This window comes from Schistocerca cancellata, chromosome 4 (genome assembly GCF_023864275.1).
Source record: "Schistocerca cancellata isolate TAMUIC-IGC-003103 chromosome 4, iqSchCanc2.1, whole genome shotgun sequence".
NCBI lineage: Eukaryota > Metazoa > Arthropoda > Insecta > Orthoptera > Acrididae > Schistocerca > Schistocerca cancellata.
In genome coordinates, this window is record NC_064629.1 from 522,412,270 (window position 1) to 522,429,601 (window position 17,332).

At 41.4% G+C, this 17,332-nt stretch overlaps 1 protein-coding gene across 1 annotated transcript in view; it reads right to left on the reverse strand.

Moving 5' to 3' along the window:
• LOC126184307 (inactive hydroxysteroid dehydrogenase-like protein 1) overlaps positions 1-17,332 on the reverse strand; it is a 155,628-nt gene that overhangs the window by 43,105 nt on the left and 95,191 nt on the right. The window contains exon 2 of the mRNA XM_049926682.1: positions 647-769. Coding sequence (XP_049782639.1) covers positions 647-769 — 123 coding nt within the window. The remainder of the gene's footprint in view (positions 1-646; positions 770-17,332) is intronic.

Sequence of the window (17,332 nt, forward strand, 5' to 3'; positions counted from 1 at the left end):
TGCAATCAGCAATGTTATTAGGCAGGACTATATTATTTCTAAACTAACAAATGTATGCAACTGACAAGAAAATTCTAAATTCAAAAATAAATACACTAATTTGTTGAAATAATATCATAATTTACGTCAAAGTAAAGACAGTGCTAAGCAAAGGAAGAGTATCAATGTATACAAATATAAGTGTATTGTGTTAATCACACTAGTGTACTTCTAGTAGAGTTGTGTTCTACTAGGAAAAAAGGTGTGTACATATAACACTAACACTAATCTCATTTATTTAACATTTGAAGTGTATGTATTACATTAGCCATAATGAACACTGCAATGACCAAACAGCTATCACCATGCAAATACTGATATAAAACTAATTGTTAGCTATTTAGGGTGCACCTCATATTGCATCCTGCATACAAATATTGCGAAATGATACTAATGGCTGGTGTGTTACACAATACACTGCCTGTTGCCATTGCATATTGCACAGTCACCTACTTTCTTATGTGTACAGTGCCCTAATATGTGAACTTAGAGAATTTGTGACTCTCTTGGTTAAAAATTGTATGTGATCACGCACTGAAATGAGAAACCAGCATTTTAAGAAAATATGTTAAATACAGATAATATTCTTAATATATAATCACAGTACCAATCTCTTTTGCAACGCCATCCAACTTCTGCTGGTTCCTGCTAATAAGGACTACGTTGAGTCCACGTCTTGCTAGCTCAAGGGCATATGCTTTACCAATACCATCTGTTGAACCAGTAACCACTGTAAAGATGATAAATATGATATTGTAAATAAAAAGTGAACATTGACACAAAATAACCATAGTCTCTATATTCTACGAAACACAGGCAGCTACAGGTATAAATAACATGTGAACAGATTTAAGAACAAATAAACAATAGTCATGAACACATTTAAAAACAAATAAATAATAGTGAGCAACATACCATTGAGAAACAATGATATATTGTTGTGGAAGACTGCTTTTATGCAGCTCTACACACTAGAATACCCTTTGCAAGTTTCTCATATTTGCACAACTAGTGCAACCTACAGCTGTTTGAACCTGATCTCCCTCTACAGTTTTCATCTCCCAACATTTCCTTTATTACTAAATTAGCTATTCCTAGATCCATAAGGATGAGCACTATCAATGTATCTGTTCTTTCAGTCAAGTTGTAATATAAAGACCTCATCTCCCTAACTCAAGGCAGTACTTAATAGTATGATAATGATCAAAAATTTCATTTTCTGTGGCATTACAGTCTCAGCATTCAGATATTGTGCCTTGCTACTAATCCTTTAATTACAAGGTACATATTTCAATCAAACTTCTTTCATCCCAGTGGCACTTTTAAAGCTAACAGTTCACACATAACATTAAAAAAGTACTTAGCAATGAAGTTACAGAATAACAGCAGTAAAAATTGTAAATGAAATCCAGGCAGGAAAGAAAGAAAGAAATAGTTATATGGCATTGGTGGCTGGGACAACCAGAGTTCTTATTCAGCAGCTAATTTCTTTGTGCACAGTGGCCCCTTTCCACGTGGTGTGTGGAAGTTGTGTCTTAGGTGTATCTTTTGAGTGTAGGTTACTGTAATGGGTGTATGTATAGTGTTGTGCCAGGTTTGTGTTGTATGATGAAAAAAAGGGAGGGTTAATCAGGATTCAGCACATAGACTTCTTCTCAAATAGCACCAGTGCATTCCCCAGACTTAACTTCCTCCTCCAAAAGATGGGTCATCATAAACATTTCATGTGACACTGAGGAGAGTTTTGGAATTTAATTTGCATCAGTAACTTAGGTCATCGCCTCTCCTCCATTCACCAGACAAAGACTAACATTGAAAATTTCTTCCCCCATCAAAGGCCACTTCACAGATATGCATTAGCAACATTCGCTATGGATGCAAGTAAAATCATAGAAAGCTAATATGAAATAGGTTTACAAAGTTAATGCAGAAGTGTGAAACAGTTACATTAGTATAGTAGGAATTTCAGACTTCGTAAAATGTGTAAAAGTAGATAATGTGACTCATTTCTGAGGTTTTTCATGTGCAGAAGGGAAAATTTATTTGTAAAGGAATGAATTACCACATTTATGAAAAAATGTTTCTTGCATATTTTATTATTTTAAAGTAATACATATTTCATGAACATGCTTGCTGCTACAATCATAATGAATTCTTTGCATGATAACATTTTTGCCACATACAACTGAAGGTGTTCTTTTCACAACTAGCCAGTTTTTACATTGAGCCATTGTGATATTTTCAAGTGTACAGTTTGAATGCTGCTATATCAAAACTGGCCAATTGAGGAAATAAATTATCCAGGGGGGATATTTGGCAAATATCTTGTCATTTAAAGAATTCTGCCCATTATTTTTGTTCTGATTTCAGGCTATTTTCCATTTTTCAGCAAACTGCCTGAATGGCTTTGGTCAATAAATCATATCAAGCTAACACAGAACTCAGGAACAACATGCTCAAAGCCAGATGTTCAAAGCCAGATGGGGGTGGTGAGGTGGCAATTTACAGCTCCTAATTTCTAGATCATACATTAACATCAAAGGCTGAATCAAAGACAAACCTACAATGTCAAATGAAATATCAGACAGAGTTGATGGTAATCCATCTGTAGGACAGAAATCTTCAGCTTGGGAACCTCCTCTTGCACTAATAAAGGGAGGGGTGACCTGAATATTGAATTACTGCTTTTATGGATGCTATAAAAAAACACATGGAAGTCACAGGTTGTGTAGTGACTACATTATTTAATTAGGCATTTTGATTTATACATCATGAACAGATTAATCTGAAGAAACCAATAAAGACCACACATAATACATAGTGCATAATAGTAACTACTGACTACTAAAAACAAACAGGAAATATATCAAAATGCAATTTGAAAACATTCCTAGGCTTGGGTGAACACACCATATCTAGGTATGGGGTCATCTACCTTATCCAAAATACAATGCAAAATTGAATCATTACAGCAGTAATGACTCCATACCCATATATGACATGTTCTCCAAAACCTTGGTATGTTTTCACACTGCACATGAATAGACAGTACAACTAACTCAAAACGAAATAGCATGAGACTAAAATAATTTTCCAAACTGGACAAGTTCTGAATTACACAAAACTCACTAGCTACAAAATAATTTTCAGGTATCATGCACAAAAATATAAATTTGTAATTATACATGTATTTATATACCTTCACTCCCACACTGTAGATGTTCAATTAGTGTATACCAGTACTGTACAACAGAACACTAGACTATTACACGAACTGATAAATAGTATGTCATTTCTGTATTTTTACCCTAACTTTAAATTCGTTTATTGTTGTATGTACATACATATTATTCCTGTGTTTATTTACCTTATGTTTCATTTTTTTCGCCACAAATGAACGAGGGAAACCTGTTTGAATTTCTTGTTCGAAACAGTTTTTTCTACGCATTTTTTCGCAGTTTACAATAGTTCCAATTGCTTGGGAGCATTTATGTATGCTAGAAATTGCATAACATCGTATATGAATGCAATACCTTCTTCAGGTCTATTACTTTTTCTACAGACATCAGTTTGCACCTCTTCTTCTTCTTCCGCACCTGTTTCTTCATCATCATCTTCTATGTTGCGGATTTCTATTAAATCTGTTGCTGAAGCAAAAGTGGAGTGAGTTGACCGAAAGTCGTCACTTCGGATCTAGTTAACTGCACTACATGAAATGTTTTGCATTTTGATTAATTCAGCAATTGCTGCTGCATTTCCTTGATCTTCGATGGCCAGAGAGGCGTCTTTTTCTTGTCGTCCAAACACTGCTTTGTTGAAGCACTTGGTAAGAGTTATGAGCTTTATTTCCCTTACTGCCAACCGAATTCAGTTTACTGAATCCAGGACAGTAACTGACAGTGCAAAAGCAAATGCACCTTCGGCGTCTTGAACACTGAGAATAAGAGACTGCATCAATAATCACCTATAATGTGTAAGTAATCCCATGGTCCATCGGTTGTGTAACGCTGGTTGAATCTGGCGGAAACCAAGCCAATTTCACTTTTGATAACTTGACTCTCCAGTAGCAGGTTGCATTGTCTAGGAAAAGGAGAACTTGGCGCTTTCCTCTTTTTTTCCATTTTGGCACTGAAAGTGCCCAACCATTCTTCCTGAAACAACGCGGTTTTTCTGCTTTTCCAATCAGCAGTGACTACTCCACTTCACTTAACATGTTTTCATACAGCTGGGCAATGAATATTTCCTTGGGCATTTTTCCGCGGTGCACTTTTCACGTCGAACCGCTAGAGATTTTGAAGGCTATGCATGATAAAACACTCCAGTTTCGTCGACACTGAATAAGTCTTTCGGGTCATAATTGGCAATTAAGTTGTATAGTATTGTCTTCCATTGTGTTGCTACTCTTACCTGCAAATCCTTATTTCTCCTCCTCCCCCCCCCCCCCCCCCCCCACACACACACACAGGCAATGTTGTGCCTAGCTTTGAAGCCTTTGAAACTACCCAGACATCCTGTGGTTGCCTTAAACTCCGTATTTTCAAACTCTTTAGTGACTTATAGAGCCTCATTCTGCAACATGCGTCGAGACAAAAGTGATATTTTTCCCGCGCACTTGCGAACCGTTCCTACATTATGTCAATTTTTTCGTTTCCTGTCTTCTTCGCCTTTCTTTTCATTTGCCAGTTCCCTTTCATTCACTCGTGCCGTATCTTATCTTTTTTTTTTCTTAAAGTATCAAAATATGTGTTTTACCGCATTTGAAACGCAACATTATTTCGCACACAGAGCGTCTTTCTTTTTCACTCGCCTCGATTACCTTAACCTTTTCGTTAACTGTTAGCGGTACATACTTTTTGTTCGACATCAAGTTATCACTCAAAGTGTTACTAGTCAACTGAAACTGGCAGGAAATAATGCAGGTAATGCATTTATTTGGAATGCTTGACCTTGCCGGGTAAAACCACTGTTTAACGGAACAACACCCATCTCTTTCACTGCGCAAACTGCACATTATGTTCGAAGGTGCGCAAAAATGCCCGAGTGTGCGCCAGCGCTCGTCAGTAATTGCGGAAAACGAGAAACGCCGACGAACAGAGTGCTCACCAACGAACCATATCCTCTGATGTACCGAAGCTGCGCGTAACTCTTTCCTTGTTTCACAGAGCGGCACAGCTTGATGTCCACACCCGCACTGCTGCACCGCGCCAAACCTCTTTTCCTGCTTTTGCGCCGCGTAACAGCATTGTCAGGGCTGTACGGTCTTCGTGTTAATAGTAGGGTCCTTGTAGAGTCATGAATAACTGATGTATGCTGTAATACAATGTACTATATAAGCTCTTTTCCGCACTATAAAATTAATTATCAATTAAATCTTAAAATTAGCATTCCGTTCACGCGTTAGGCACTTACACTTTATACCACAAAAAGCATATAAAAGTGTACTGAATACGTCGGGTCGGAAATATTTGCACGATTTGGGCAGATTTCCGAATTATACACGTTTCACTTTGATCAAGTTTTACTGCATTAGCCAGCCGCTGTGGCTGCGCGGTTCTAGGCGCTTCACTCTGGAACAGCGCGACCGTTACGGTCGAGGTTCGAATCCTGCCTTGGGCATGGATGTGTTGATGTCCTTAGGTTAGTTAGGTTTACTTAGTTGTAAGTCTAGAGGACTGATGACCTCAGATGTTAAGTCCCACAGTGCTCAAAGCCATTTGAACCTTTTTTCACTGCATTTCCTGTTCGCTTTTAATGGTCAGTAACTACAGTTACGCATTAACTGTAGTTGTAGTCATTACGGGATTTTTTTTCAGATTAATCTGATGATGATGACAATTATGTATAAATTGAAATGCGTAATTAAAGAAAGTAGTCATTAGATAGTGTGTGACTTTTATACATTCTTATAGTGTCCGTAATAGCATTGACACAACCTTCAAATTACATAAAAATGGATGCATACCTCTTATGTGGTTTCACGCCAACCTGTTATAAGGCGTGATATGTCAATATTAGATTTCACTTTTTACGAGGTGCATTCAAATTCTAAGGCCTCCAATTTTTTTTCTCCGGACTGGAAAGAGATAGAAACATGCGCATTGTTTTAAAATGAGGCCACGTTCATTGTCAATACGTCCCAGAGATGGCAGGACCGTACGGCAGATGGAATTTTACCGCCAGCGGCGAGAATGAGAACTGTTTTAAATACTTAAAATGGCGACGTTTTCCTTACTTGAACAGCGTCCAATCATTCGTTTTCTGAATTTGCGTGGTGTGAAACCAATTGAAATTCATCGACAGTTGAAGGAGACATGTGGTGATGGAGTTATGGAGGTGTCGAAAGTGTGTTCGTGGGTGCGACAGTTTAATGTAGGCAGAACATCGTGTGACAACAAACCGAAACAACCTCGGGCTTGCACAAGCTGGTCTGACGACATGATCGAGAAAGTGGAGAGAATTGTTTTGGGGGATCGCCGAATGACTGTTGAACAGATCGCCTCCAGAGTTGGCATTTCTGTGGGCTCTGTGCACACAATCCGGCATGACGACCTGAAAATGCGAAAAGTGTCATCCAGGTGGGTGCCACGAATGCTGACGGACGACCACATGGCTGCCCGTGTGGCATGTTGCCAAGCAATGTTGATGCACAACGACAGCATGAATGGGACTTTCTTTTCGTCGGTTGTGACAATGGATGAGACGTGGATGCCATTTTTCAATCCAGAAACAAAGCGCCAGTCAGCTCAATGGAAGCACACAGATTCACCGCCACCAAAAAAATTTCGGGTAACCGCCAGTGCTGAAAAAATGATGGTGTCCATGTTCTGGGACACCGAGGGCGTAATCCTTACCCATTGCGTTCCAAAGGGCACTACGGTAACAGGTGCATCCTACGAAAATGTTTTGAAGAACAAATTCCTTCCTGCACTGCAACAAAAACGTCCGGGAAGGGCTGCGCGTGTGCTGTTTCACCAAGACAACGCACCCGCACATCGAGCTAACGTTACGCAACAGTTTCTTCGTGATAACAACTTTGAAGTGATTCCTCATGCTCCCTACTCACCTGACCTGGCTCCTAGTGACTTTTGGCTTTTTCCAACAATGAAAGACACTCTCCGTGGCCGCACATTCACCAGCCGTGCTGCTATTGCCTCATCGATTTTCCAGTAGTCAAAACAGACTCCTAAAGAAGCCTTCGCCGCTGCCATGGAATCATGGCGTCAGCGTTGTGAAAAATGTGTACGTCTGCAGGGCTATTACGTCGAGAAGTAACGCCAGTTTCATCGATTTCGGGTGAGTAGTTAATTAACGGAGGCCTTAGAACTTGAATGCACCTCGTACTTGCTTGTAACGCCATTACTAACACTGCTAACACAGCATGCCACTTTACACCCTACCATCACAGTTATCTATTCAGTTTCACACAGATATGTTACTCTCATTCTGTAAAGTCAGTCACTTGGAGAAAAATTTAACAAGCCAGTGAATGTGACACAAGATTTAGATTAATTTGCTAGCATTTTGAAGCCTAACTTCTTATACTCACTATCAGTCGTGATCTTCTGTTGTTCAGTACAGAGGCATCTCTGAAAGGAAAATCAGTGAAACCAGTGTATCTGAGATCATAGGAAAAGTGTTGAACGTAGACATACGTTCTTGTTCCATAAATCCATAGTGAGAAAATCTTCCAGGATACAGAATATTTTATAGACTTGTGTACGCTGTAGATCACAACTTGTCAAGTAGAAAATTCATTTGCATGGTCTGTACTGGAATACTGATCAAATATGTGTAATCCACATCTGGTCAGACAACAGGGAACGGAGATACCATTATTGGCCACTCCGTCTGTCAGCTACCCAGAAAGAAACCTTTACAGGTTTTCCAATACTAAGCTCCTCTATCATACAATATACACTAGTCTGCACAGTATAAGTATGGATATACAATATACACTGACGGAAAAAAATTGCAACACAAGGAAGGTTTGTGCGACATAAACATAGTTGTTAGAAGTTTTCCTACATCTGAAAGATGATGTGTATAAAAAATTCGCGCCAGTAGCATGTGAGTGGCGCTAGTAGGGCCACTATGAGGATGCAAATTTGATTTGCTTTAAATACCTACACGCTAAAACTTTCGTGAGCTTTAGTTACTACGAGACAGGACGTGGTGAGTTGAAGTTACTCAAAAATACCTTTAAGGCGAAAAAGTACCATTATCACTGCATTTGAACGAGAACGTGTAATAGGGATACAAGAAACTAGATGTTACTTCTGCAATATTGCAGAAAGACTTTCCAGGAATGTAGCTACTGTATATGATTGCTGGCAATGGTGGTCACGAGAATGCAAGGTCGCAAGAAGGTCGGACTCCGTACGGCCACGTGGGACTTCCGTGAGGGAAGACCACTGTGTTCAGGGTATGGCTCTGACGCACCGCACTACATCTGCAGCAGCAATTTGAGCGGCGGTTGGCACCACAGTGACAAAACAAGCTGTTACAAGTCGGTTACTTCAAGTACAGCTCCGAGCCAGACGCTCTGTGGCGTGCATTGCACCGAACCCAAACTAACGCCATTTGTGATTTCGCTGGTGTCAAGCCAGAGCTCGCCGGAGGGCAGGGTGGTGGTCTGTTGTGTTTTCTGATGAAAGCTGGTTGTATCTCGGTGCCAGTGACTTCCATGTGTTCATTAGAAGGAGGTTAGTTGAGGGCCTGTGACCAACCAGTATGTGTGCTGGACACACTGGACCTGCACCTGGAGTTATGCCCCGGGATGCGATTTCTTATGACAGCAGAAGCACTCTTGTGGTCATACCACGCAACCTGACTGCAAATGTGTACGCCAGTCTGGTGATTCAACCTGTTGTGCTGGCGTTCATGAATAGCACTCCAGGGTATTATCCAACACGACAGCGCTCGGCCACATACCGCTGCTGTAACCCAAAATGCTCTACAGAGTATCAACATGTTGCTTTGGCCCGCTCGATCACCGGATCTGTCTCCAATTGATCACACGCAGTGGTTACAAATGGTTCAGATGGCTCTCAGCACTATGGGACTTAACTTCTGAGGTTATCAGTCCCCTAGAACTTAGGACTACTTAACCCATTAGCGCTGTGCGTTGCCATATGGCTACGTTTGTAAAAATTTTTTAAAATCGTTGATTCCATGACATCAACGAAGCGAGTGTGTGGGCAGCACTGGATTCTGTTCTGCAAGACTGTAAGGATCACAACAATGCAACAGTTTTAACAATACCTTTAAATTCTGCGGCGTAAGCAGTATTGGAAGTAGTCGTTTGCTGAATGACGAAGAAAAATGGAGTATAAGTTCGAGTAAGTATGTTTTACACAGTAACTTACGATATATAATTTGTTTTTTTTTTAGTATGGTTGTGCTTTAAATACACAAATATATATTCTTTGGAGGTTACTGCTTGCTGTGAAATAAATTACGTTCATTTAGGCCGTTTGAACGTCCGTGTTGCCATATGGCAACGCTAAGCGTTTGTACTCAGTAAAAGGACGAATTTTCTCTTTTCTTGTTTTGGAAGAGGTTTCTCGCTTGCTGAGGCGCTGGAGATACTTTATAATGACTATATTGAAGGTGATGTGTTCGTTGAGCCCCCATATTATATATATTATTTTCCAAGAAATATCGGGGATATTTTGAGACAGCAATAGAGAAGAATGATGGATTATTGTATGTGCGGTGGCTGGACAACTCAGTTGTCACAATGATCTCTTCTTCATGTGGTGCACAAGATGTTGTCCAAGTCAAGAGATTCTCGCAACTAAAAAAGCGAAATATAATCATTCCCAGATCAAAACTGGTTGCCAAATATAATACGTATATGGGAGGTACTGATCAGATGGATCAGAATCTAGCATGCTATCACATTGCAATAAGAAGCAGGAAATGGTACTGGTGTCTCTTTACATGAAAGTTAGATGTCGTCATACGAAACAGTTGGATTTTGCATAATAAAGCAAGAAACCAAACTATTTCCCAGCTTGATTTCAAGAGAGAAGTAGCAACAGTGTACTTGCAAAGACAGCAAGCTTTACCAAAAAGAGCCGGGAGACCATCTGCATCAAGGGCATGTTCCAACAGCCGCATATCAGATTCAATTAGGTTTGATAAGACTGACCACCTCATCCAGCACACAGCAGGAAAGAAGAAGAAAAGGTGTGCACACAAGGACTGTAAATCTATTGTGAGAACAATGTGTTCAAAGTGTAATGTGGGATTGTGTATTGACTGTTTTATTCCATTTCATTAAAATAATGCTGAGTTGAGGGTTTGATTTTTGATTATTAATTGTACTGTGTTATAAAGTATCAATTGTATGATGAAGACTGAATAATAAATTTGCACAAAACTTGTATCTGTAATAAGAAATTTCAATAATCTACTTACTTTAGTTGAAGTTGTAATCCATATAAATTTAGGTAGTGAAAGCGCCTAGCGTTGCCATATGGCAACATCAAATATCTCGCTAATGGAGGTAATGACTTTCGTCGAAACAACTCTGTTGTGTGATTTATGCCTTTTACAGACATAATAACGCAAATATTTTTAAAAAATCGCGAAAAAATTAATTTCGGCGCAAATGGGTTAAACCTAAATAACCTAAGGACATCACACACATCCATGCCCGAGGCAGGATTCGAACCTGCGACCGTAGCGGTCACGCAGTTCCAGACTAAAGCGCCTAGAACCGCACGGCCACACAATCCGGTGAGTGGTTAGCACACTGGACTCGCATTCGGACGGAGGACGGTTCAGACGGGTCCGGCCATCCTGATATAGGTTTTCCTTGATTTCCCTAAATTTCTTAAGGCAAATGCCTGGTTCTTTTAAAAGGGCACGACCGACTTCCCCATCCTGTCCCAATCCGATGGGACTGATGACCTCACTGTTTGGGCCCCTCCCTCAAATCAACCAGCCAATGGAGCACATATAGGACATCATCGGAGGACGGCTCCAGCGGCATCCACAACCAGCATTAACTGTCCCTACATTGACCGATCAAGTGCAACAGCCATGGAACTCCATCCCACGGAATGATATCCGGCACCTGTACAACGCAATGCGTGCATGTTTGAATGCTTGCATTCAACATTCTGGCGATTACACCAGTTATTAATGTGCTAGCATTTCAAATTTGCAATGCTTACCTCACGCTTACATTAACCTGTAATCACGTACACACTCGTATGTTACTTAGACAAATGTTTTCCCGAAATTTCATTATTCTGCATTATTTTTTGATGTTGCGATTTTTTGCCGTCAGCGTAGGTTAATTTCTAGCAAGAATAAAAGGCAAATATTCATAAAAAAGCATGATTGTGTGACCTGTTCTGCTTGACAATTATGAAATCCGATATCCTCTTGGAGAAGGCAGAAGCCGTCAGCACAGGGCTTTTCATTTGTCATAGGCTGCCTGCACAGCAAACAGAAAAGGAAAGGAAGGAAATCTACAGGCGAATGGCTCCTATAGAAGAAAAGAAGGCAAATAACTTAGTAGACATGTGAAAAATGTATCTTTCAGTCCGGACAGCGACGCGTCGTGACAATTACGTCAATGACATGACAGCTCAGTGTTGAATGACAACAGGGAGGACGTTTCATCAGTGATAGTAATATGACAGGGATGCTCGATTACCAAGAAAACTACGTCACTATTCGCTCACTCCCTTCACCACCCACAACAGATTTCAGCAGGGTTCCATAACTGGAGGAAACAGTAGCTGTGGATATGACTTCAAGAACGTGAATAACAGGAATCTGCAATGCGCTTAAATATACGTTGTAGCTATAACTTACTTCAGTTTTAAAGTTATTTGAGCTAAATTTCCAAATTAGAAAGAAATATAGGTAACTGATATCTACTCCACAAAATTATGCATTAATACTGTAAAAGTAAAGTCCAAGGTAGATTCTACTGTTAGGGCTTTACATATACGGTCTTCCAATTCGTTGTCTAATTCTAGTTGCAAGTGATGTTGTTTCTATTTTAGTTGTAATATTGAATATTATCAAAATTATTAGTATAATAAAATATTCAAGACTGATTTGTGTTGTTGGAAGCCTTAGCTTCAATATTACGGTGTTTACAAAAGCTGTAATTGTTGGTGAAAGTTCATAACCTTGTACAGGATATATTAATTTCACTGTGCAACATAGATAAAACTGTAAATACTGTGTGGGGTATTGCTCAGATGTCAGACACTTTTGTAATCATCAGAATGTTTCGGGCCTACTTCCTCGACACGGCGGTATTAAAAACAGTACTGGTAGTGATTTGTAAAAGGGAGTATTTGCAGAATGGTTCAAATGGCTCTGAGCACTATGGGACTTAACATCTGTGGTCATCATTCCCCTAGAACTTAGAACTACTTAAACCTAACTAACCTAAGGACATCACACACATCCATGCCCGAGGCAGGATTCGAACCTGCGACCGTAGCAATCGCGCGGTTCCGGACTGAGCGCCTAGAACCGCTAGACCACCGCGGCCGGCGAGTATTTGCAGTTGGAATTTTGTGGCAGGTCCCACTACCAAAATGGAAGATTCTTCAGAAGACCAAACATCTGCACCAAACAAATTAATTTGAAGATGATGATAATTAGTATTTATTATAAGACTAATATTTTAAATTATGCCAATATCAAATACAGCAGTCACGTGTAGAGTATGTCAGCAGCATCGAGATTTCTAAGGAGTGACAATCATCAGTGTTGCACACTAACTGATCAGTAGCTGTTGTGATAAATTCGTACAATAGTTCAAGACAAAAAACATACTGTATTCATTGTACGTGCCACTTCAAAAATCAATAGTAGATGAGAACCAGAAATGTGAACAGCTAACTGCGGATAATGAAACGTACTACAGATAATGAAACGTAGTTTCTTATTTCTGAAATTTGCTACCGATTCCTCTGTGGTTTTTAATCCCGGTAGTCTTTCGCTCTAATCTCGCTCCTGCTAGCGTTGCTGATAGTGAACAATAAATAAAGTCCTCAGGTCCAACTGCCAATGGTAGTGTCTGGTGCTTTTCATAACCCTAGTCCATCACAAGAGTATCATCTCTATATTCACAGGGCGTTTCTTATTTCAACAAAGTCATCTATTCAACAGCTGAGGACGTCGCTACTTTTGGTTTTCTTCCTCACATTAAATTAAATAAGTTGTAAGTTAGGCTGTGATTTAGACACCCTTGTGGATTTGAATACGAAATTCAACCATAAGTGTTGAAAACATAGTTCTTAGGGTTCACGTCAACTTGCGAATGGAGGCAGAAAGCAGGCAAGATGTGAAAGCTGTGTACAGTATCGACCTATTGGAATTGCCTCTCGCTGCAACACTCTTGGCTCACTTTCTTCCCGGTGGCCACCTGGAGATCTCCTAAGACGAAGCAAACTTTCACTTACGTAACAGTTAGGCGCACACAGAGCGAGGTGGCTCAGTGCTAGCGCAATGGAGGACGCCGTTTCAAATCGTCTAGCTATGAGTTTTCCGTGGTTCCCCTAAATCGCTTAAGGCAAACGTCGGTGGTTCCCCAATGCGTGAGGCTTTATCCATGGAGATAATTTAAATGATCGCAACCGTCGCTGTCACTGTCCTTAGAGTCTCGTCAGCAGGACACCAGAAAACAGTTTTGGTTTTGTGAGTCAAAAGTTTAGATTTCGCAGTCGAAAGATTCAGGATTTTCCAAAACCCGTAGACTACATAATTTTAGTCACGTGTTCACTGCGTAATTCTGTCATAAAATACGGTACAAAGACAAGCACCGAGCGAGGTGGCGCAGTGGTTAGACACTGGACTCGCATTCGGGAGGACGACGGTTCAATCCCGCGTCCGGCCATCCTGATTTAGGTTTTCCGTGATTTCCCTAAATCACTCCAGGCAAATGCCGGGATGGTTCCTCTGAAAGGGCACGGCCGACTTCCTTCTCCATCCTTCCCTAATCCGATGAGACTGATGACCACGCTGTCTGGTCTCCTTCCCCAAACAACCAACCAACCAACGAAGACAAGCACCTACGTTACCCAGCAAGAGGATTTTATGGGCGGGGATCAAACGCTACAACATTTACTTTAGCAAGGAAGAAACGCAATGACAGATGCATTTAGTGTAAGAAAAACATTCACTGATACTTCAATTGTTATGCTGGGTCTTAACCGTGGTAATGAAATACCAAGAAATAAGGGAATACACACTGCGCAACAGATGAACAGCATTTAAAAGGGTTTATAAACGTGGACCATAATAGATTGCTGTTAATAATGTAATAAGCAAACATTCATTTCGTAGCATTTAAGAATCTTTGGTATCATGGTACTTGATATTAACAATGTAAGGACCCTAATCGCAATTTATTTTCTTTCTACTGCAGGTAATCGGTTTCGTTGCAATAATTATCATCAGACTAATATTCCAGACATGAGGAGCCAGTAACCAGGGCCGCCTGTGGAGTACCATAAGACATTGGCGTCCGCAGAAATTTACCAGAGAGGGTGGGGGGCACAAGATTCTAAAATTACCACTTTACATCTATATGAGTTTCTGAGTTTCGAGATGTGTCATGCCACAAGAACAAAATTGTATAGGGTCACAAAAAACTTATTACATCCGAGAGAATCGATGGTTATGCACTCACTTATAGTATTGCATGAGAATTCTGTAATGAATACAAAATCTGTACTCCAGATTCCAGGGTTTGTGTATGTAGATGGGGGTGGGGTGGAGACCCATCCTGTACCCCCCTACCCCCCCCCCTTTCCCTGTGCCTTATTCCGTAAGGTATCCATCACCAACGGCATTGCTCGTCGTCAGGAGTCTTGTTCCGATAACCGATTATGTATACTGAGGCGACAAGTCATAGGATAGCGACATGCACATATACAGATGGTGATAGTATCGCGTGCACAAGGTATAAAAAGGCAATGTGTTCGTGGAGCTGTCATTAGTACTAAAGTGATTCATCTGAAAATGGTTCCGACGTGTTGATGGCCGCGCCATGGGAATTAACAGACTTTAAAGCGGAATGGTAGTTGGCGCTAGATGCGTGGGACATTCCACTTTGGAAATCGTTAAGAAATTCAATTTTTCGAGATCCGCAGTGTCAATAGTGTGCCGTGAATATCAAATTTCAGGCATTACCTCTCATCACGGACAACGCAGTGGCCTACGGCCTACACTTAACGACCGAAAGCATCGCCGTTTGGGTAGAATTTTCAGTGCTAACAGACAAGCAACACTGCGTAAAACAAACGCACAAATCCATTTCGGACGAACGACGAAAATTTGGCATTATGGGCTACGGTAGCAGACGACCACGTTAGTGCCCTTGCTAACAACACAACATGGCCTGCAGCTCCTCTCTGAGTTCTGACACATCGGTTGGACCCTAGACGACTCTAAAACCGTAGCCTGGTCAGTTGAGTCCCGATTTCAGTTGGTAAGAGCTAATGGTAGGTTTCTAGTGTGGCGCAGACCCTATGGAGCCGTGGTCCCAGGTTGTCAACAAGGCACTCTGCAAGCTGATAGTGGCTGCATAGTGGTATGGACTATGTTTACATGGCATAGACTGGGTCCTCTGGTCCAACTGAACCGATCATTGACTGTAAATGCTTATGTTCGTCTATTTGGAGACCATTCATGGACCCTATGTTCCCAAACAACGCTGGAATTTTTATGGATGACAATGCGCCATGTCATCTGGATACAACTGTTCGCAACTGGTGGACAATTTGAGCGAATGATCTGGCCACTCGGATCGCCCGATATGAATCTCATCGAACATTTATGGAACATAATCGAGAGGTTAGTCCGTGCACAAAATCCTTCATCGGAACCACTTTCGCGGTTATTGAGGGGTATAAAAGCAGAATGGCTCAATATTTCTGCTAACGACTTGTTGAGTCCATGTTACGTCGAATTACTGCACTACCTCGGGCAAAAGGAGGTCCTACACGATATCAGGAGTTATCCCATGACTTTTGTCACGTCAGTGTATATTACACTACTGGCCATTACAATTGCTACGCCAAGAAGAAATGCAGATGATAAACGGGTATTCATTGGACAAATGGACAAATATATTATACTAGAACTGACATGTGATTACATTTTCACGCAATTTAGGTGCATAGATCCTGAGAAATCAGTACCCAGAACAACTACCTCTGGCCGCAATAGCGGCCTTGTTACGCCTGGGCATTGAGTCAAATAGAGCTTGGATGGCGTGTACAGGTACAGCTGCCCATGCAGCTTCAACACAATACCACAGTTCTTCAAGAGTAGTGACTGACGTATTGTAACGAGCCAGTTGCTCGGCCACCATTGGCCAGACGTTTTCAATTGGTGAGAGGTCTGGAGAATGTGCTGGCCAGGGCAGCAGTCGAACATTTTCTGTATCCAGAAAGGCCTGTACAGGACCTGCAACATGTGGTTGTGCATTATCCTGCTGAAATGTAGGGTTTCGCGGGGATCGAATGAAGGGTAGAGCCACGGGTCGTAACACATCTGAAATGTAACGCCCACTGTTCATAGTGCAGTCAATGCGAACAAGAGGTGACCGAGACGTGTAACCAATGGCAGCCCATACCATCACGCCGGGTGATACGCCAGTATGGCGAGGACGAATACACGCTTCCAATGTGCGTTCACCGCTATGTCGCCAAACACGGATGTGACCATCATGATGCTGTAAACAGAACCTGGATTCATCCGAAAAAATGACGTTTTGCCAATCGTGCACCCGGGTTCGTCGTCGAGTACACCATCGCAGGCGCTCCTGTCTGTGATGCAGCGTCAAGGGTAACCGCAGCCATGGTCTCCGAGCTGATAGTGCATGCTGCTGCAAACATCGTCGAACTGTTCGTGCAGATGGTTGTTGTCTAGCAAACGTCCCCATCTGTTGACTCAAGGATCGAGACGTGGCTGTACGATCCGTTACAGCCATGCGGAAAAGATGCTTGTCATCTCGACTGCTAGTGATACGAGGCCGTTGGGATCCAGTACGGCGTTCCGTATTACCCTCCTGAACCCACCCGATTCCATATTCTGCTAACAGTCAATGGATCTCGATCAACGCGAGCAACAATGTCGCTATACGATAAACCGCAATCGCGATAGGCTACAATCCGACCTTTATCAAAGTCGGAAACGTGATGATACGCATTTATCCTCCTTACACGAGGCATGACAACAACGTTTCACCAGGCAACGCGGGTCAACTGCTGTTTGTGTATGAGAAATCGGTTGAAAACTTTCCTCA